Here is a 22,138-nt window from a genome sequence, read left to right as displayed (position 1 = left end):
TTTGGCTTCAGTAGCCTCTGGGAGATAGAGTCCAATTCTGGGAGAGTCCTGGTGAAACTGGGAGGGTTGGAAACCCTAGTTATTTACAAGGCCATTTATGAGTTTATTCTTTGTCCATTGTTAACCTCTAATTCCTTACTTCTCCTTGCATTGTTTATCCAAGGTATACAACTTCAAGCATATGCTTAACTGCTTTGCAAAAGGATGGACTTTGTAATAGGGTCCTCAATGGGCCAAGGGGCCTAGTGTCCACTTGGTCATGAGGCAGTGATAGGGGAGCCTGGGTCCGCCCACTTCACCGGGCTCTGATCCAGGGCCCTCGAAGGGTCAGCGGTGTTTGGCCTGGGGGTAGCGGTGGGCTCTGAGCTACCTTCCCTAGGTCGCTTCCTACCACTGCTTTTCTCCCTCCACTTCTGGTCACAGATAAAGAGAAAAGGAAAAGGAAACCAAACTGCCAGCCACAGCTGGGCTCCGCATACAGTCTGGTTCTGTGATTGTTTCTGTCTGCTGTATAATTACTTTTGTTGGGTGTAAACCAATTAAGGTGGTGGATATAATTGGTTAGCTAATCATTGTAGTAAGTGCAGGCCCTGATAAAGGCCCAGTATGAGGCCTTAGGCCTGAACTAAAGTAATGGTCAAGACTTTGCTAACATAAAGCAAAGTTAAGCTGTGAGGCAGAGGTAGGCCCTGTTCACAGAAGCTGGCACGAAAAGGGCTGATGCTGCAGAAATACATATTCACCTAGCATACCAAAGAATAAACACAGCATTAGAACATATTATACTGAAACATTCCATAGATAATGAAAGGACAGGCCGACCCATCCCAATGACAGGGGCAAAAGGGTAAAATGATGGATAGAGTTGTTTTGGGCAGGGTGCTGTTGGTCATTAGGTGCGCTGGCTGTTAGGAGACACAGTGTTACACAGCGGTCGGGACTGAGATGGGATGACACGGTACCGGCGCATGATGCTAAGGGGAGTTGCACGTAGTGGCTCTGTGAGGGCTTGGCGTGTCAGACGCTGCAGGAAATGGCGCTGGGCGTTATGCTGCGTTGCAGTGGGTTGGACAAGGCCCAGGCTGCGGGCGGGCAGGCTGCTGCGGTGGCTCGGGGCGTTGCGGGGCTGCGCTCTCGCGGCACTAGGACACTGGCCGGGAGACGGGGCGGGTCACGGTGCTGTGACATGTCCGGCTGCTGGGGGTGTGTCCCCCTGAGGGAAAGGCCGCGCCCTAGGCACGGAGCGAGCCCCTCCCCCGTCCCGTCCGAGCCCCTGGCGCCTTCGCCCTCCTCCCCTCCCCCGCCCTCGCGGCCTGCCTGGGCGCGTTCCGCTGGCTCCGCATGTCGGTTAGGTCTGTCCCGAGGCGGCCTCCGTAGTGTAGGGGCTGTTCTCGGCGGGGTTTGAGGGCCGGGGCGGCGCGCGCTTTTCAACCCCGCTCTGCCAGGGCCCCGCAGCGATGAGTCTCTGGGCGGACAAGTACCGGCCCTGCGCCCTCGGCAGGGTGGATTATCACCGCGAGCAGGCGGCCCAGCTCCGCAACCTGGTGAGGGACCAGCCCCCGGGCCGCGAGGGAGCCCCTGCGACCCCCCTCTGGTACCCTCCCCCCTTCCCTCTGGTACCTCCTCAGGCCAGCGGCCCATCTGGTGCCACTGCCTCCCTGCTACCCCCATCTCCCCCTGGCCCCGTGCTGTCTCCCCCCCCATCCCCCACGATGGCCCGGAAACCGCCCCGTCCCCCGGGGCGGCAGGGGGCGCGCTCTTTAAACAAAACAACCCCCCTCCCCCCGTAGCACTGTCAGGGGGGCTCCTGGGGCTGGGCCAGCACCTCCGCTTTACTGGTGAGGGGCTGCTGTCCCCTAAGTGCTGGCTTAGAGTCTGTTCCCAATCGCGCACGGCTGCCAACAGAGCAGCCTCTGCCCTCTAGTTATTGGTGCTAAGTTCCCGCTTGCTTTGCTTAGGGAGGAGAATAAGGAGATGAAGTTTTGCAAACTCTCTTTGTGCATGTGACTTTGTTTTATTAAAGCAGGTGGTAGAGCTGCAGTTTGTGTTGCATCTGTCTCGGGTAGCAGGATGGTAACATCACATCCACCTGCCCTTCAATACTGCATATTTATTTCTGTTACAATACAAAATGAAAAGTGCAATAACTGAATAAAGATAACAGTCTGGGAAGAAACTGTGCACTGTAATACAGTCACCCTATTGGAAATGTATATCCTGCTAATATGAAAACTGATAATGAGGAAATAATTTGCTTACAGTCCAAATAGTACTTTGTACATAGTACACTGTGACCATTTAATCCCTGCCACAAACAATAAATAGAACTTTTCGTCTTCAGTGTGCTTTATAAACAATTAAATGTAACAGCTGATAGCCAGACTTAAAATGATACCTGTTCTTTGACCCAGGATGGCAGGCACCTTGCAGTGTTGTCCCACGGCAGTGTTAGCTCAAGGTATTACTGGAGTTTTGCCCAACTTCCTTTCTACACACAAATATCTCTAGCTTGAGTTCTAACTGGCTTGTCTGATGTGGGTGGTATGGGATGGGGGTGGGTGTTTGATGTTCCTGTGCTTTAGTTATGCAGTGGGGATGAGCAATGAGTTACAACTCATCAGATATTTATCCAATGAAGCTACTAATCCAGTCACCATTTTGCTGATCAAATTGCCCTGTTAGTTTGAGTGTTGTTTCACAGTGTGGTCACTCTCAGGCTTGGTCTACACTTAAGTTATGTCAGCATAGCTACATTGGTCCGAGATATGGAAAAAATACCCATACCCCGCCCAACATAGCTATGCCAACAAAACCTCCAGTGTAGCTATGTTGGTGGAAGAGGGATTCTGTCAACATTCATAACATTGTTTGTGGAGGTGACCTACTCCTGTAGGTATAGGCTGCAACTACAGCACAGGGCTGTGTTGGCATACCTATGCTGACATAGGCTCTGTAGTACTATAGACATACCCACACTTGAGCTAGGCTAGCAACTCATATGTAATAACTCAAACTAACTTGCAGTGAAGACAAGCCCTGACATGTAGGGGGAAAAAACTTTTCTCTTCTGTAGAATGCACTCCATGCAAAGGTTTGCAAGCATTTTACTTGTGTTATTGAATTAAGCCTCACACCATCACTATTACCATTAAGCAGATCAGAGAGGAAAGAGTCGCAAAGAGATTTATTAGCGTGATTTTCAGAAATGCAGAGCACCCACGTTATACATTGACTTCTATGGAAGCTGTTGGTGTCGAGCACTTCTGAAACCATCAGATCATAAATGACTTGATCAAGGTCACAGGGATTAAGGTCAAAGATGGGAATAAAACCCCTGGGTACAAAACTGTTCAAGTCCCCAGATATCCTGAGTCTTATCCAGATTGTCTAACCCCTAGATTCACTCTTTGAATTCTGTACTTCTTGGTTTATCTAACTAAAACTAGCTTTGAAGCTAGGTTTTAGTGAAATATATATTTTAAACCGGCTACTGGTGCTCTCAGAAGCAAAAACTAGTTTTGTCATTTTAAAGAGACACTCAAATTAAAAATTATGCTTTTGTTTGAATATCTTTATATTGTTACAGGTAATACTCATAGTATATTGTAGCTGAAAGAGAGCAGAGACACAGTTTTCTCTATTTTTAGTTTATTTTGTGGATAGTTTTGCTGTTTCCCTTTGTCAGTCTGTTTCTCATTTTGTGAGAGCTTTTCACTTAGCAACAAGCAGGATGGAAACATCTTTTTAAAAAGATGAAAGTGACTGTGTAACCACAAAAATTGGCAGAAGTCTCAGGAGCAAATGTAATACCTTCAAATTTTCTCAAAAAAAAAACCAAAACAAAGCATCATCTTTAATTTTCAGAGGCACACAGCATATATGATGGAAGTATACCTGGAAGAAAGAAATTCAAAGAGCCACTAATTCTGGGCTATATTTTTAAATTGAATTACTGTAGAATTGTATATGAAAAATTACTTTAGTAATGTTGTAAGGAAAGTCCTCATCTGATGCAGTTTAATTTCCTAGCATAGGGGAAACATTAATTAGTTTTATTGCACCGTTTGCAGGTTCAGTGTGGTGACTTCCCTCATCTGTTAGTGTATGGACCATCTGGAGCTGGAAAAAAGACCAGGATAATGTGTTTGTTAAGGGAGCTGTATGGTGCAGGAGTGGAGAAACTGAGAATTGAACATCAGAACATAACAGTAAGAAATTTATCATGTGCATTTTTTAAAGAAAATAATTGTGTATATATATATCCTCTCTTTTATATACTAGAATGCTGAGTATGTATTCCTATAGAGAGGTCCACAATAGTAAAACGAAAGTCAATATAATTCCAAAATGTTCAGATTTCTTCACCTCGGTAGAAGGTTCAAGCTCACTTATAAAATTGGTCACTTGAACATTTTCCTCTGACCAAGTGAATTTTAGTTTGTCAGTCTCCCTCACACTTGCACTTTGTGGCCAGGCTGCACTGCAGGGTATGTCCTTAGCATTAAGTACTGAGAACCAGATTCTGATGTTGATTTCTTTCATGTTGCTTTTATTGGCATTACTTTGAATGTACTTGTGTATTTGAGATCAAAATTGGGCCCAGTGCTTGAATTTTTGCTTCAGGTTAACTCAAATCTATCAATTGAGAGTTAATCTATGTTGTGGCCCTTACTTATAAACCATTAATGTTATCTTTCTCCCATTTATGTTTGTCATAATTTGTTATCTAATCATTCCCATAGTGACAGTTTCAACAAGAGAAGAGATCTGTTTCAGTAATTAGCTGCCTGGGGAACAAGGCAGCCACTTGAAATCTATTGTTTAAGATGCTGTGTTATCAATTAAAAGTCCTTATTGGGAAGGAGAGAGTTTTAAGGGGTGACTGGATCAGTCTAAGTATTTACTTGGGAAACAGATATTTGATAATAAAGATCTTATCAATCTAGCAGACAAAGGTATAAGAAGATCCAGTGGCTGGAAATTGAAGCTAGAAAAGTTCAGACTAGAAATAAGGCACAAATGTTTAACAATGAGGGTAATTAATCATGGGAACAACTTACCAATGGTGGTTGTGGATTCTTCACCACTGGCAAATTTTAAATTGAGTGAACTCTAGAGCATGTCTTTTAGAAAAGCATTCAAACAGGAATTAATTCAGAGATTGTGGCCTATGTTATACAGAAGGTCATACTAGATGATCACAATAGTCCTGACTACATAATAATGAATCTATGAATCAGCAAAATCATCAAAGGAACACTAAAATTTCATAGTATTGTAAATAGAATTTCTCCCGTTATTTCTTTTTAATTCCTTCAGCAGTGGTCTGAATATCATATTTGGTATGGTAGGTAGAGCATTATCGCTGATTCTGACATCTTATTATAAGGTAGTTTTTCTTATTCATTGCTGTTACTTAAAGGAAATAATTTAGTAATCATTGCATCCATAGTATCCTTGCTTGACTACTCATTTCCTTCTGTGTTAGTACAGGGAACAGGCATATGACAGTGGAAAAAAACTAGTGGAATGTTCTGGGTATTGGTGTGAGGAAAGGCGCACTAACCGTACTACTTTTTTGTGACTCAGCGAGAAAAGAGAAACAGATTGTGATGTTTATAGAGGAAAAAATCCATATAATTAGTCCTAGAAAAATCTTTTGATAAGTCACTTGATAATGAATCTCCTCCAATTCACCATAATAGGAAGAAATACACTTAAACACTGTTCTGTACAATGTATCCTGTTAGTGGTAGAAATATACCAGTTTGGATCCAAATTCAGAGGCAACATAAATGTTCATATAAATAATACCAGTAACTGATTTGTAATTACATACCGAGAGAAAGGAACTTCCTCCCATGTCCCCCTACTTCCCTCCATAAATTCATGGAGAGGAAACCTTCCTGATGTCCAAAAACTATTTCTCTCAAATGATTGTTTGAAAGAGACAACACATTATCATGCCCAGAATCTCTATTAATTCTGATAGTAGATCAACTCTTGTAGTAAACAGCCATCATTATCTTTTTAGAGGTTTAACCACATCCCAATCCTCCTGACCTCCACTCACATGGAGAGAAAGATGTATGAACCTGACCCCAAATCCAGGTCTTTTGCCATAATGCTGCTGCTAAGCTACCAGATCTGCCAGTTATAATTCTTCAAATCCAAAAATTGACTTTTTTATATTAAAATAAGATGCTTTGAAATCTTAACTTTTTTATTTTCTAAACAGACACCCTCTAAAAAGAAAATTGAAATTAGCACCATTGCAAGCAATTATCATCTTGAAGTTAATCCAAGGTAAGTTCCTAATTAAATATTCTTTTTATTATGATATTATACTTGAATGACCACATTTTCAAAAAGCCTTGATTCCTAAGGATTCAACCTCTTACTCAAGCAAGTAGTTCCTTTGAAGAAAAAACTTTTGTTTGCAGATTTAGGCCCTAAATGTGCAGACCAGGTTTTTGAAATACATGATTTTGGATGAGGAAAAATTTGGATTTCCTATGTTCATTTAGTACAGGGGTCCCCAACTCGGTGCCTGCAGAAATTTGGCGGCGACGCCTCTCGATGACGTCACTTGTCGGCGGCAAGTGGTGTCATCGAGAGGCATTGCCACCGAAAAGCCGCAGAAATTCGGCGGTGACGCCTCTTGATGACGCCACTTGCCACCAAGTGACGTCATTGAAAGGCGTCGCCGCCGAAACGCCGCAGAAATTCGGCAGATGGTCCTTTGTCTGGTGCCCGCCAGACGAAAAGGTTGGGGACCACTGATTTAGTAGTTTGCTGTCTTACCAGCAGATTGTGCACAAAATGTGAGTGTTAGGTCTTACAAACAGGTGGATCTGCAAATTCAGGGGTCAAGTTAAGGCAATTTTGAAAACATGGCCCTGAATGATTTTTGTTTAGTTCCCCCTTTAATAAGGATGCAAAAACTAATATTAAAAGTATGCGTGGTGTACAAATTATTTTGTAATTAAAAAAAAAAGCTCAGGTGTGTTTCTGGTCTAAAATACGGAGAATTTTAGTGTTCCTCTGATGATTTTGCCAATTCATAGATTCATGATTATATAGTCAGAAGGACTATTGTGATCATCTAGTCCAAACTCCTGTATAACACAGGTCACAGAACTTCTGATAATACAAGTTGACTTTCTCCTAATGTTTTAGAAACTACTAGTAGATATACAGAATTTAAATATTCTACTCCAAATGCAAATATCCTAAAATGTAGACTAACTACCTATTAAATGTATACAATACCAGTGTCTACTTTAGTGTTTTTTGGTTAGTATCAATGTTCTTTACCCTTGTGCTTTATTGATTGGAGTTAAAACCTAACAGTTTGAATAAATACGTCTTGAATAGGACATATGTATCTTTCCATTTGTATGTAACTGAACAAACAACATATAAATCTGTGTTCTACTAATGTTTATGAATGTCAGTATCAGTACCACCTATAGAATTCTGACTGAATTATCACTCCATGATCAGTGAAGTAGTATGGTACATTTAAGTAATATGGAGCACAGTAAAAGGTCAACAAAGAGAAAATGAACTTAAAGAAAAGGGGGTGGAAACATACAGGTGTTAAATCTATTATAAACGTTTGTTAAAGCGATTTTATTTCCTCTAAACTGTTATACAGATTTCATCTGTGACACTCAGGACATTGCCTGCTGGTTACGTAACTTGTCATGGGCAGATGCTGTTAAATGGAGTCCTCTTTATGGAGAAGGAGAAAACAGAACATATGCTTGAATTATAACTCTGCTTTGCCTAACCATCTTCACACTGAAATGTTTGAAACAGTAAAATAACATCAAGCTTAGTCTACCCCTTTGCCCACTAAATTATTAACCAGACTCTCTATTATAGCAGAGAGGTGCCTATATTAAAATAACTGTAGCTTAATCACTAAGAACCTTCAAAAACTGAGTCATAAGTTAAATTTTTTATTCCTGCACTAAATTTTCTGTATGAGATATTGATGAAGCCTACTGGTACTAAACCTGTTAGAACATAAGATTTTTCTCACTGAAAGTGCCTTTTGTCCTGAAAACTCTTGAAAGACCTAAAGAACCTTGAGACAACTGATCATTCCGTCAGCTGTCAAACCACTGATATATCTGTGATGACACACATCATTTCAAGAAGTAGCAACTCTATCATCTTAAAATCACACTTAAATGCCAAAATATGCAAATTAAGATATCACATGGAGTCAAATTTGATTGATAACTTGCATATTAAGTGATGAAAAACTTCCATTGTGAAATTTGGATGTCCCCAGTTCCAAAGCAAAAGCTAGTTTTAAAATGAAAATCACTTTTTTATTGGTTGTAGCCACAGAGGTAGGCTTTTTAAATGTATTGCATTTGTGAGTCACTGAAAGTGTATGGCCCTGGGAAGCCTCTGTACTTCATCTTACTTAGTCCTGATATCAGTTCTATTACTTGTTGTTTGGCACCCAAGTTGGAAATCCATACATTCTTTGAACTTACCACTAAATGTTGCATGGCATTTGGATCAACCGCTCAGTTATGCGGTCAGAAGGGTCTAAAAAGCCATTGCAGAGAATGCATGGTTTTCTTCTGTCAGAACACTAAGTTTTTGGGTTGTGGGGGAGAGTTGGCTTCAGTCCTATACCTGAAATAGCCATCTGTGACAATGGTGACACTGGTGAACTTCCCATTGCTGGAGAATCCATTTTCCTCCTACACCCTAATGCTTTGTGAGTTTCCCCTCTCCTTGTAATGACACCTCAGGAGGGTACATTTCCAGGGGGTGAACGAACTTGGGACCTTTGGATCTAAAAGCATCCAGTAGCTTGAAGCCAGTAACAGAATCATAAGCTCCTATGGGTGGTGTAGCAGCTAGATGAGGACAGAGAGCCACACTTTTAGTGTGGGTTACATTGAAATAATTTAGAAAATAAACATGCCCACAAATTCTGCTATAAGAGGCAAATCACCACATAGGGTAAAAAGAGAAGGGGCTACTTTCTTATAACAATTTCAGATAAAAAGAAAACAGGCAATGTTGGGGGCTGAGGAGGCATGCTTCAGAAACTTTCAAGCTGACACTAAACCTGCAAGTTCTTTGAACAAGATCTCCACTTATAACTCTAGCCCTTTCCATGGGCACATGGAGGACTTCATAATGCTGGAATCAGTGTTTGTATTCAGTGAAAGCCATGTGTTCTACTGGCTGATTTAGCATTTTTGCCAAAGACAAAATGGCCTTTTAGAAAGTTCAGAAACAAGAAATACTGTATTTCTATTGCTGGTAAGAAGAGATGTTAAAAGCTGATTTCTCATACCATTACATTACAAATATAATTTTTTGCAGTTCTTAACTGGTCTCCCTCCTCACATACATATACAATGCAAGTCTATGCAGGGTATGAGTTTCAAAACATTAGGACAATAGCTTGTCAATAGCCACTTAATGTACAGATTAAAGATTAAATGAATTCGAAACTCAGTCCATCTTGTGTTCTTTATTTTAAAAGCTACATTTTGGGCTTTTAAAAAAATAACTGCTTCAGTTGCTACTTAGAAGAATGTACTGTAGATATGGCCTGGGCACTTTTAAAATAAATTAGTGTTACAACAAAATCAATTGTTATCTGAACTCTTTGTACAGTGATGCAGGAAACAGTGACCGTGTGGTAATTCAGGAGCTGTTGAAGACAGTAGCACAATCCCAACAGCTTGAGACAAGTACTCAAAGAGATTTTAAAGGTTAGTAAAACAGGTTAAACGTGGGCCAAAACTTTGGAGGAGAAAAACCTCTGTGACTGTTTTGACCGGGTCTGAAGATGTACTTGAGAAGTAAACACGTCTCTTCCACCTTGTATCTTCACCAGTTGCCTCAGACATTTCTTTCTTTATGGCATTAGTTTGTATTTGACAGTGAAGAGTATTTCTGTGATTGTAGCAAAAGATGTTGACGTCGCATAGATGCAGCTCTTGATTTGCTTATTGTTACAGTGAGCCTCATATCAGCCTTCCCAAAACTTGGTCACTTTTCATGCTTCTTTGTCAGAGACTGGTGGCCATTATGGACGTATATATGATGGTTGATAGACAGCCCATCAGTAGCAGCCTATTTCATGTGGCATTAGTAGCAGAGGGAAATGAAGTAGGACTCAGTGGCCTTCATATATATTTGTCACTTTCAGTTTCTTTATGCTGTCCAACTCTGTATGAAGTGTTCAGTGCAGAAGCACTTCATACATGGAAGAACTACAGAGGGAAAATGACTGCTAATCTAAAAGATACCAGTTTTCCTCTTCACTGTTTCCAAATATAAATTACTGAAACCAGGAAACCCCAAAACCAGAGATAAATGCAAAAAGAAAAATCAGACAAACCCAAGAAAGATGAGAGAATACAGTAGAGTAGAAATAATGTACTAGTGGTTCTAGCTTTGATATGCCATACCATTTTCTTCACAGTTCTCAGGGAAACATTAAATTTGAGCTATTACCAAACTTTAGCAATCTGCTACAATCCAGTAAAATATGCCCACTAACTACTTTGAAACATCTTTGGATAAACATGGAGAGCAATGTGCATAAAGGGCCTCCAGCATTCAGCACAAGGGGTTTTCTACCTCCTCCACTCATTAAATTAAAGTATGAGTTTGTAATCAAAGAAGTGTATTGATAAACTATTCGCTGTAATACTTCCTTACACCAGTGGTCCCCAACTTTTTCGTCTGGCAGGCGCCAGACAAAGGACCGTGGCGGTGGTGGAGCACCCGCTGAAATGCCGCCGAATTTCTGCGGCATTTCGGCAGCGACACCTCTTGATGACGTCGCTTGTCGGCGGCAAGTGACGTCATCGAGAAGCGTCGCCGCCAAATTTCTGCAGCATTTTGGCAGCGACGGCTCTCGATGACGTCACTTGCCGCCGACAAGCGACGTCATGGAGAGGCGTCGCTGCCGAAACGCCGCAGAAATTCGGCGACATTTCGGCGGATGCTCCACTGTTGGCCAGGACGCGGGTGCATTTAGATGCCCCCGCGGGCGCCGCGTTGGGGACCCCTGCCTTACACCATAGGTTCTCAGAAAATTCAGCTGCAACCCTTTCTTAAAATTCTTGGGAAACACTGCTAGTTACTGTATTAGCCATAGTGTAAGCAGTACAGTGACTGTCTTGGCCTTCAAACCTAATTTGATTATTTGCATCACAGTAGCACCTACAGTCCCTGCCTTGAAGAGAGCAAAATGTAAATAGGCAAGACTGATGAAGAGTAGGAGTTAAACAGATGTAGAAGGTGAAGTGGCTTGATCAAGGTATCTCCTCATCTCAGTGACAGCTGAAAAAAGAACCCAAGTCTTCTGAGTCCCAGCACAGTTGTCCATGGGACCACATTGCATCTTGCTTGCTGTGCGCCTTGCTTCATTATCTTCCTAAAACTTAAACAAAAAATTACTTTCCAATTTACCGTGAAACTCTTCTAATAAAGATAATTTAAGCTTTTTTTTTTTTTCCCTCTGGCAGTGGTGCTGCTGACAGAAGTGGATAAACTTACTAAAGATGCTCAGCATGCGTTGCGAAGAACCATGGAAAAGTATATGGCCACCTGCAGACTGATCCTGTGTTGCAATTCCGTTTCAAAAATCATTGCACCTATTCAAAGCAGATGTCTGGCAGTGCGAGTTCCTGCTCCCAGTATTGAAGATGTAGGTTTGGAAGCAAAAATGAGCCTCCAGTAGAAACTTCATCAGCCAAGTTTTTACTGTGTATATGTAAAGTATATTACAGAAAATGACCCATCTCTGTCTGTAGTCCAGGACTTGCCTTTGATCAGTATGCACAATATCCATTGAGTGTGCAAACTAGAGCTGCTCCCTTATACCTGGCTGACCTCTGCAAAAAAGCAGTGGCTGTTCTAGAGATGCTTAAGCCTGAAAACAGTCTTTGGGCTATGAACTGTTTCACTAAAGAGAGACAAGATGGATGAGCTAATATCTTTTCTTGGACCTTATCCACCTTGTCTCTCTAATATCCAGGGACTGACGGCTACAACTACAATGCCTATGTTAGTTCTACAGACGCTCCCTGGGTTACGCAAACCTGACTTACGGAAATCCTGACTTACGGAAAAAATTCTGTAAGTTCCGTAAGGGATTTTTTTTTGCGCGTAATTGTTGGAGATACGTTCCCGACTTACGCAAAATTCAACTTATGCAAGGCATTCCAGAACGGAACGCTTGTGTAAGTCAGGGAGCTTCTGTATCATCATGGTACGTCTTTTCCATCTAGATCTGTCATGTGTTGTCCAGTGTGTGCAAGAAGGAGGGGCTGACTCTTCCTCAGGATCTGGCTCGTAGGCTAGCAGAAAAGTCTGGCAGGAATCTTCGGAAGGCACTGCTTATGTGTGAGGCTTGCAGAGTCCAGCAGTAAGTCACTGGAGAAACTAATGTAGGTTACTCTTTGTAGAAAAATACACATTTGCTCTAAGCTTGTTGCTAAAATATGAGAGATTACTTGTTGTGCAGGTATCCTTTCGCTTCAGATCAGGACATCCCTGAGACAGACTGGGAGGTATATCTGAGAGAGACTGCAAATGCTATTGTCAGTCAGCAGACTCCCCAGAGGTAGGTGGAACTATTTGCTTCTAACCGTAAACTATTAGGTTATCAGAGTTGTTTTATATTAAATGTTTTGTGGCATTTTAATAGCTTTGTACAGGATTGCCTGTGCTTTGCATCCAAAGTAAATGGGTTTAAAGCCTACAGGAAATTACTAGTTTCTGAAATCTAATCTAGCCAAGTTAGCCTCTGTCACAAAATAAATTAGCAGGAAATACTGTTATGTTGTGATTGTGCTGAATGTATATATCCATTATAAACACAGACCAGGTACCCTGGAGTTTTGTAGCACTAGTCTGAATTTGGAAGCCAGTTCTGGTCTGTTTTGCTCTAAATGATAAAGTGGTAAACAAGCTAAACGTTACTTACCTCATGGTATTTAAATCATGACTGAGCTTTGTAGCCAAAAGTATATGGAAGGTTTGGGGAAAAGGATTCTGATAATTTGCCCACAGGCATATAAGACTTCAAAATTGAGTTAGACAATAAAGTTGTCCTAGTTTCTGGATGTGGTTTCATTTCTTAGTTAAAGTGAAATAAAACATTGTTGCTACTGTGATTGTCTAACATAATTTCTCTGTATTTTCCTTATTCTCTTTTGGATTATTGGACCAGTGTTTCAAATTGTTCTGACCCTCACTTGGTCTTATGCTCCATTCAGTTTGTCCTCTACTTAGTATGCATTAAAATGCCACTACCAACGGCAGTCTGAAAACATCTAGTGCTGCCTGATGTTGCTTTGTCTATGAATGTTTTGTTTCCTAGTCTCCCTTCAAGTCAATAGATAGTATCATGATGGAGCCAGAGAGCATCTTTACTTGAGCCATTAACACATGCCTCAAGTTCTGGAGTGTGCTTTACTTCCTTTGGCTTGTTTTAAATAAGTTGGTGGGTAAAACCCACATTCTACCACTGCAGTGTTGTAGGACAATGACAGTATTTCCATTAACTGCAATATATTCTGAAAGGCCAGAAGGCCTGGTAGCTAAAAGGTTTTTTGATCATATACCTGTACTATTATTGTGGATTTGATACTGATGTGAAATTTTAGATGCAGTCACTGACACAGGGTACTCTCCTTTTCCCCCATGACTCAATGCCTGTGTAAAGTTATCTATAAGATTTAAACTGGTATATTGCAATAATGAGCCAGTTATTTTTCTTTCATCAAGCCATTGTGTGGAGTCAAAGCATTGAAACCATATGAATGGTGGACGCCATATAGCCTGGGGAATCTGGCACTGATCTATTAAATAGCAGTTTCTAGCATACAGATCTGATTTTTCTGCTGTATTGTCTGTAAAGATCCAAAAACATTTACCTCTTCAAATCTGTCATCTCTAAGGCAAGTTTTTCTTCAGACATAAGGAACAAAGATTGTCTTTTGTTGCTGAGAGTTCCAGCATATAATTTTCTACTTCTTTACAAAGCATCAAACCAGATCTTCTCCTTGAAAAATTTGACACTTCAGTTACCCTGGCAATTAAATCCATCACCAAATGCAATGTATTCACAAATTTTCGTATCTTAATCTTCTTCAGAATGTCTCTAATTTGGGCTGCATCATCACCGGCTCAATTTCTGTAATTTGTACCAAATTATGATTTTCAAACATCATCTCGGTGCTCTGGCTTGCGTAGTAACCTAGCCTACATGGTGAAAATCATCAACTACAGACATATTAATGAATCCACCAGCAAGCACAATAACAAAAAGTGGTAACTGGATCCTTTGTGGCTCCCTTTCAGTTGGATGCATGCAGTTAAAGTTGTTTTTTTTTAAATAGTATTGGCTCACTGGGGATTACAGAAGAAATGAGTTGAATAATGGAATTGTAGATACTTATTTTTGGCTTTGCTTGATCTAGAATCATTTCAATGTGTGTGTGTGTGTCTGTCTAGTGAGGCAGCGTGGTAGATGTGATTTTTAGTCGCTGAACAGCTCTTTGTAACATTGTATCAGGTAACAAACTGGCTTATTCACAGCACTTCTATTTCCAGCTGAAAATGATGGAGGTGGTTGTTTTTTCCATAGTACTAAGAAAATTTCCTCTTTAACTGTGAAGAGCAGTAGCGTTGGCACTAGTTCTCTGTTGCTCTGGTGCATTTATGGTCACAGGAAACAATTGCCCATTTTTTAAATATATAGTGCTGGCAGAAATACAATTGCACTATTTTGAAGCCCTAATGGGAGGCATGCTCCCTATGATTCCATTTAAACTCGAGTGCCTAGCCTTTTCCCTGCACCTCATTTAACTTGCCTAAATTAATGTATTCCGTTTTATCTGTGTATTTTTTTTTAATTCACATGTATAAGTTGTTGGAACATAGAGAACAATGGATAACTTCCTCCAAGCCCTCCCTAAAATCTTTGGGGAAGAATCCTTTCTTTTTTTTATTTTTTATGGTGTAATTTTTAAGGAAGAAAGCTCTTGTGTTGTTGCCTAAGAGTCTGACTCATAAGTTAGATATCCACAGTAATTGGAATGGAGTCACAACTATATTTAAAAAAAAACCAAAAAACAATTCACAAGGCTGAGAACACACACAAGTGACATAAAGGTAAAAATAACAGATGCCAAGGTACTGTAACTGTTGTAAGATCAAATTGTCCCTAATACATTTTCTTTGTAAAGGACAAGCTTCTTCTGTCATTTCCTCTACCTATTCACATTCCTCTTCCCGAATTACCTTCCTTTTGTAGCTTTTTTTTCCCCCCTGTGATCTGTATCATTGCTGTATGATCTAGAGAGGGGGGGAAAACAGCAATCACCCACAGTAAGTGCTAGCACTTCTGGGTATCAGACTTCAGATAAGATAGGACAAAGTGGCTATCAAGAGGCAGTTATTGCCAGAGGTGAATTTGGTGGGAATTAATCACTGGCGATTCTTCAGTAATGTGGGCAAGATGACTGAAAGGTGTAAACTAGCAACATAAAAATGAATCCTGATTTCTAATCATTTTGTGGCAACTTCTCATTGAACTTGGACAAAAGTCACATTAAGAGGTTGTTTTTTGTTTTGTTTTTTAAAGGGGGGTTTGGGGGTGCAAGAACAGCTCGTTCTGGAGCCTTGTATCTTCCAGATTCAGCCTGAGCATGTCATAACTACTGTTCAAAACTTGTTTATTAACACCCTCCTCACTTCTGAGTTATGTAACGTGCATGTTGAGACTGACTTTGCATCATGGGAGTACTGCAGGTTGCTTAATATTAGAGGAAGGCTTCAGGCTAAGGGAACTTAATTATGCTTGGCAGTCCGTGTCTGGGGTTTCAATAACATTGTTTAATAACAGAACAAATGTTTTTTAGAAATATAAAATAGGCTTGGTGGACATTACTGTAATACTTCGTGATTTCATTCCAACAGGTTACTTGAAGTTCGTGGACGGCTTTATGAACTCTTAACCCACTGCATTCCTCCCGAGATAATAATGAAGGTAATTTAACTCCTCGGCACTTACTCTGTTCACCGCAACCAGAGCTAGGAGAATCCAAACTTGGGACAAAAGGATTAAAATTATATTTTTAAAAGTTTTCAGGATCATCAAAGGGACTGCTCAAGTGCTTAAAGTTAAGCATGTTCATAAGTGTTTTCTAGATCAGGGGGCCCAAGATTTTATGCTTTGTTTTGGAAAATATCTAGCACAAGGCATGGTTCAACTGTAATCTAAATAATTTAACATTAACAATAAGGTCCACCTTTTACAAGACGCAGATCAGATTGTCTGTGAGCCAGAATTCTTTGCTACTCTATCTAGTTCAAATCCTTTTATTTAACAAAAGTTTTTAGTTGCATAATGTCTGTGTGCCCAAGCCAGTGACAGCTTGATTGCCTTTGTTAGATTGAATTATCCAAGTTTTGGGGACTGGGTGAGTGGGTTTAAAGCTGGACTAATTCAGAATGCTGAGAGTGTTTACTTAGTTTACAAGACAATCTGCATTTTGCTCAGCTGAACACAACAAAAAATACAGGACTCTTCTACTTTACCTGATAATTGCATGCTAGAAGGCATCCCCGTGTTTTTTGAATTGCTGGTGGCTGATATGCTATTGATTATGGGGTGTTATTGGGGAAGCTCCATAATTCATGGTGTTCTTGCCACAGCATTTTAGAGGTGGCAGCCACCAGCTCACAACAAAGATTGAGGAACATCTACAGGGTCAGCACTGAAACACCTGGACTTGCCCTGGAGGATAGGGTCCCAGCCTATATGGTACACGGATGGTTGCCTGAAATAGCAAAGGTGAAAGACTGAAATGGGAGGCAAGGGACATTTTTTATTGAGAAAGAGGGAGGTAACATCTTATTAAAACAAGATCATTCTTTGAGTACCAACGGCATGCTCAGAGCTGAGAAAACATATTGGAAGACATGGTCCCTGCTTCCAAAGAGCTCGCTGTCCAAAACAGAGGCAGACATTACATCTAAACAGATGTAATCACAGGTTGGGAGTCAACTTCAAGAGTGAGTGCTTTTTTGTAAGTGTCAATGGTATTGAAAGGCCTCATGAAGGAAGTGTGACATTTTAAGGAAGGGACAGTGGTTCAAGCATAGAAGTTGCTATGGGAAATGGAAAGAAATGGAGCAACCAAGCAGGAGTTGTGGATTGTAGGCAGCATGAAAGGATACTGGAGGAAATGAAGGCAGAGTTGAGATTAAAGATATCTGGAAAATGTAACAACAGCATTAACCTCTATTTCTAGTGACAAAACACTGCTCTGATTAAATTATGGTAAAATCCTTGACATGTCAACTGACTTGTGTTCCTGACGTATTCTGTTCAGTTATGCTTTTCCTTGTCCTTTTTGCCCTACTGTGGGTAGATGGCACTGAGAGCTTGAGTTGTCTTGCTGTGCAAGTGCTCTCTGTGTTAAAGATAAATTCAAATACCTGTTATTAACGTGTTTGAAGACACCAATATTTGGCAGTGTCCTTAAGCCCTTAACTAACTCTTTGTATGCAGTCCAGTTGTAGATGTGTTGGTGCTCACTGACCTTGTCTCTTACACTTTTTATTGCATTAGAGCTGCCTCTGCAATGGCTTTAGCCCCTTCTTCCTCAAATATAAAATTTTAATATCAAGGCCTTTGTAGTTTTTGAGGTAAACTATTGCAGTAGTCTCTCTCATGGGTTGTTTTTTTTTTTAAAGTAGTCATTCTGTTGGGATGAGCTTATTTACATCCATTCCTGATGAATGCCATTGAGATTCACTTCCCTTGTCAAATGAAGAATCCTCAAGGCTATACACTTACTTGCAGTTTCCAATGACATCAGTAGAGGGTGCGCAGTTTGTTAATCTATTGTTGTTAGTGAGGTAGAAATTGTTCAGTTGCACCGTTGTGTCACCTGATTTTACAGGATGAGGAATTTATCCTGAGAGAGAAGTTTCTGGAAAGACAATGTTCCACAAGTGTTTATCCAATTCAAAGTTAGTTCTATTGGATAGATGATGAGAGAGCTCTTGAAAACTTCTGCTCTGCTGGATCACTGAGTGAGTTCAAAATCATGATGTTACTTGCTCAGCTATTTCTTGGAAAATGATGGTGTTGATTAATAGCATAGCCAATTGATTTTGGTTATAGTTATGGTTCAGTATTAAAAACGTTCAAGATCAAATAACCAAGCTCAGACAATTTATTGTTTATAAACAAAACAGTATGATACAGGAAAGAAAGTTAATACACCACCAGTCCTTCCGGGACTTCTGTTCTCGCAGCATGTTCAGTTCAGCTTACAAGGAAGGCATGTTCGCAAAATACACTGCTGTGCTACCTCTATTTATAATGGGGCTATTCACAGGCTAAAAGTCTCTAACATCATCTAAGATTCCACCCATCAATTTCAACTTGTTTTCTGATACCATCGCATACACCTTTTTCTTTTTGTTTTGGATACAGCATTTTAGGTGCTAATAGGCATGAAGGCACCCCCTGAACTTGTACCTAGGGCTGAGCACTAACGTATCTTGTCTTTGATAGGTTTCCTATTTTCTAATCCCAAAGCTGACTGAATTCAGCTTTGCAAGGTTTTGTAGGGTACTTGACTTGGGTGAACAGAATTGTGGGAAGAACATAATACATTCAGTTAACATAATTTCCCAATACCTATACATATACCACGTGTAATACTAGTGAATGTAGTATATGCCATGCCTAACAATAGTATCTGCCATGCTACCCTGCTTTTGAAATAGTTCATCCTTTTTAAAAACTGCCATATGTTTCTCTTCTAGGGCCTTTTGTCAGAACTTCTAAATAATTGTGATGGGCAACTAAAAGGAGAGGTTGCACAGATGGCAGCCTTCTATGAGCACCGACTGCAACTGGGCAGCAAAGCCATTTATCATCTTGAAGCATTTGTGGCAAAGTTTATGGCACTTTATAAGAAGTTTATGGAAGATGGACTAGAAGACATGATGTTCTAAGACATCACTGAACTTACATACTATAATATATGTCACAACATTCAAAGTTCTGCTAATAACATAGTCTACTCCTATGAGACTTATGTTGTACAAGCTATAGGTCAAAGTCAATAAAATCTCATTTACTTCATTGCATTATGATCATTGCATTTGGTAATAATAGCCAAATAAGAGCAGAACTTTGTTTATTCTGAACACTAAATCTTCAAGGGAGCCCAGTCATCTTTAGCTAACTAGAAAGCATGTAAGCTTTCCAGAAAGACAGTGATAGACTTCTGGGGATATCTGTCAAGATCACATTCTAAGCTCAGCAGTGTTCAGTCTAGCCAGTACCTGGCTTACAGAGAGAAACCCAGGTGCTCCATGAAATGAAGTTGTTTTTTCCAATGTCCAATGATGGTGCATAGGTGCACACTCTCAGAAGACCCTCAAAGATCTGTTCTCTGAAAATGTACTGTAAAAAGGCCTTATGGGGGGATCCCATGTATGCTGTTCCTTAATAGCTCCATATGTAGTTTTTGTCAGTTTATAATTTAAGGAGTGGCTTTTCTAACTGTCACATCTGCAAAACTTATCCTGGGATCTGAAAATCCAGTTGGATTCTTTCCTCATGTGCCATCACCAGTAATAAAGATGTTGGTGGCTAAACTGTGATTCCATTGGGATTGCAGAAATGTAACTGGGAGCATAACTTGGCCTGCAGCATCTCTTTTGTTGGTAATACATGAGCTGGAGCTGAAGCCAATTAAAGGATTCATTTTTTATTGCAGTTGGCTTTACGTAAGGATTTATGTGAAGCTAGACTTTCAGGTCCCACTCCGAGTTTACAGGGCTGGAAAATTTGATAACAGTCAGTGAGAGACAAACAAAAAATCCCACAATGCCATTTCTTCAGTTCTTTTTCAGAATAGAAGCATACTTTAAAATGGGTCCTTGCCACTTGTGTTCACTGAAGCACCAGTGACTGTTTTGCATAAGAGAGGTTTGCTCCAGTGTCCTGGCCAATTCCAACTCAAGTAACTATATTGTCTACTACAACTACCACAGGAATTTAAGTTATTCTTCCTCTTCTGAAAGTTCCTGGCACAGAATATCTTTTGCATTTTACTTGAAGGCAGCTGCATTGAAATGGTGGATGAATAATCATAGAAATGTGGGTCTGGACAGGACCTCAAGAGGTTATCAATCCCAGCCTGCTGCTGAAGCACGACCAAGTCAACCTAGACCATCCGTGGACAGGTGTTTATCCAACATGTTGTTTAAAAATCTCCAATGATGGGGATTCCACACCCTCCCTTGGAACACAGAGGACACGGGAATTATAGACCAGTCAGCCTTGTAGTAAGAGGAGGCCCTAAGATATAAACCTTGGTATAAAGGCCCAGTCTGAGGCCTGAACTAAAGTAATGGTCAAGACTTTGCTAACATAAAGCAAAGTTAAGCTGTAAGCCAGAGGTAGGCCCTGCTCACAGAAGCTGGCATGAAAAGGGCTGAGGCTGCATAAACATATATTCACCTAGCATAAACACAGCACTAGAACACACTATACTAAAACATTCCATAGATAACAGGAGGACAGGCCGACCCATCCCAATGACAGGGGCAAAAGGGTAAAATGATGGATAGAGTTGTTTTGTTCGAACCAACATGTACAAGGTAGAAGGCGGTACCTTAATACGTAGAAGGGTTGTAACTTGCTACGTAGAGAGGTTGCACCTCAATACGTCAGGTGTGATGTGTAACTTGTTTGTATCTGTGTATAAGAAGGCATCCCTGGGGAGGTGCCTTTGTCCGGCCGTAGGGGGAGTGGAAAGTCCCGCCACTAAGCCGGGTCCTTGCCAAGAGGCACTTTCTCATAGTATGCCCTGAGTTAGGCTAAGAAACCTACAGGGAACTGCAATTGTGTCTGAGATCGCAATAAACCTAGTCAACGTGACTTTGCACCTTACTGGACTCTGTGGTCATTGGGGGTTCTTGTCGGGTCTGCTGTGTCAGCTACCTGCAGAGCTGGGGCAGCACACAGAGGGAACTCACGCACGCAGCCGAGTGATATCAACAAGGAGAAAGCAGAGCACCACACCGGTACCGCTCTGACAACAAGCCTAACTTAAATAGCTGGAAAGATATTGGAACAAATTATCAATCAATTTTAAACACCTTTAAGATAACAGGTTTCTAAGGACTAGCCAGCATGGATTTGTCACGAACAAATGGGGAATAACTAGCTAGGTGGTAGTACTGCAGAAAAGGATCTTGGGGAATATAGTGGATGAAAAGTTGAAAGAGTTAACAATGTTATGCCGTTTAAAAAAGGTTAATATAATTCTGAGGTGTATTAACAGAGTATTGCATGTAAGACAAAGGAGGTAATTGTCCCACTCTAATCGGCCCTGCTAAAGCCTCAGCTGAAGTACTGTGTCTAATTCTAGGTGTCACACCTTAGCACAGATGTGGACAAACTGGCAAGTTTCCAGAGGAGAGCATATATAAAAATGATAAACTGTTATGAAAACCTCACCTGTGAGGACAGGTTAAAAAGCTGGGCAAGTTTCATCTTGAGAAAAGAAGATTGAGGGAACACCTGATAAGTCTTCACATTTTAAGGGCTGTTATACAGAGGATGGTGCTCAACTGTTGTTCATGTCAGCTGAAGGTAGGACAAGAAGTAATGGGCTTAATCTGCTGCAAGGGAGATTTAGGTTAGATATTAGGAAAAACTTTCTAACTATAAGGGTAACTAAGCTCAGGAATAGGCTTCCAAGGGCATTAAATTACACTTCCATATGCTTTTAAAGGAGTCACAAACATGTAGGTTAACCATGTATTCATAAGGCCTGATTTAAAAAAAAAAAAAAAAAAAATGGGACCAGACTCACAGGCAGTATAATTCCACATGGCTCCATTGAAGGCAAAGTAGCTACACCAATTTACATTAACTGAGCAAATAACTGCACACTATAGTAAGCTAAAATAATGTTCAAAACAATATATGCTAGTTTCACTGTAGTGGTTTAGACTCACTTTACTTTTTTTTTTTTAATAAGATAACAGTTCTCAATGTGAACTATTAAAAAGCAAACAACTGATGAAAATA

General features: G+C 40.6%; 1 protein-coding gene across 2 annotated transcripts; it reads left to right on the top strand.

The window, feature by feature from the left end:
- Window positions 1-1,255: 1,255 nt before the first annotated feature.
- Window positions 1,256-19,174, top strand: RFC3 (replication factor C subunit 3). Of its 2 annotated transcripts, none has more exons than XM_045016125.1 (9): window positions 1,256-1,544; window positions 4,071-4,208; window positions 6,239-6,306; window positions 9,661-9,758; window positions 11,526-11,707; window positions 12,291-12,427; window positions 12,527-12,625; window positions 15,988-16,057; window positions 18,853-19,174. In XM_045016125.1, exons 1-9 carry the CDS (start codon window positions 1,458-1,460, stop codon window positions 19,042-19,044), a joined length of 1,071 nt encoding a protein of 356 aa, XP_044872060.1. In that variant the 5' UTR covers window positions 1,256-1,457; the 3' UTR covers window positions 19,045-19,174. The 2 variants fall into 2 exon arrangements, with proteins under 2 accessions (XP_044872060.1, XP_044872070.1); XM_045016135.1 differs by lacking the exon at window positions 1,256-1,544 and adding an exon at window positions 2,331-2,458.
- Window positions 19,175-22,138: the final 2,964 nt, after the last annotated feature.

The sequence above is a fragment of the Mauremys mutica genome, chromosome 1, assembly GCF_020497125.1.
Source record: "Mauremys mutica isolate MM-2020 ecotype Southern chromosome 1, ASM2049712v1, whole genome shotgun sequence".
Taxonomy (NCBI): domain Eukaryota; kingdom Metazoa; phylum Chordata; order Testudines; family Geoemydidae; genus Mauremys; species Mauremys mutica.
This window is presented reverse-complemented; position numbering and strand designations above follow the sequence as displayed.

Bases quoted from the DNA above. Each gene is read 5' to 3' on its own strand.
- RFC3 (XM_045016125.1), top strand. From the start codon at position 1,458: ATGAGTCTCTGGGCGGACAAGTACCGGCCCTGCGCCCTCGGCAGGGTG. The intron at 11,708-12,290 runs GTAGGTTTGGAA...TTTTCCATCTAG, and splicing joins CTGCTCCCAGTATTGAAGAT to ATCTGTCATGTGTTGTCCAG. The intron at 12,428-12,526 runs GTAAGTCACTGG...CTTGTTGTGCAG, and splicing joins GAGGCTTGCAGAGTCCAGCA to GTATCCTTTCGCTTCAGATC.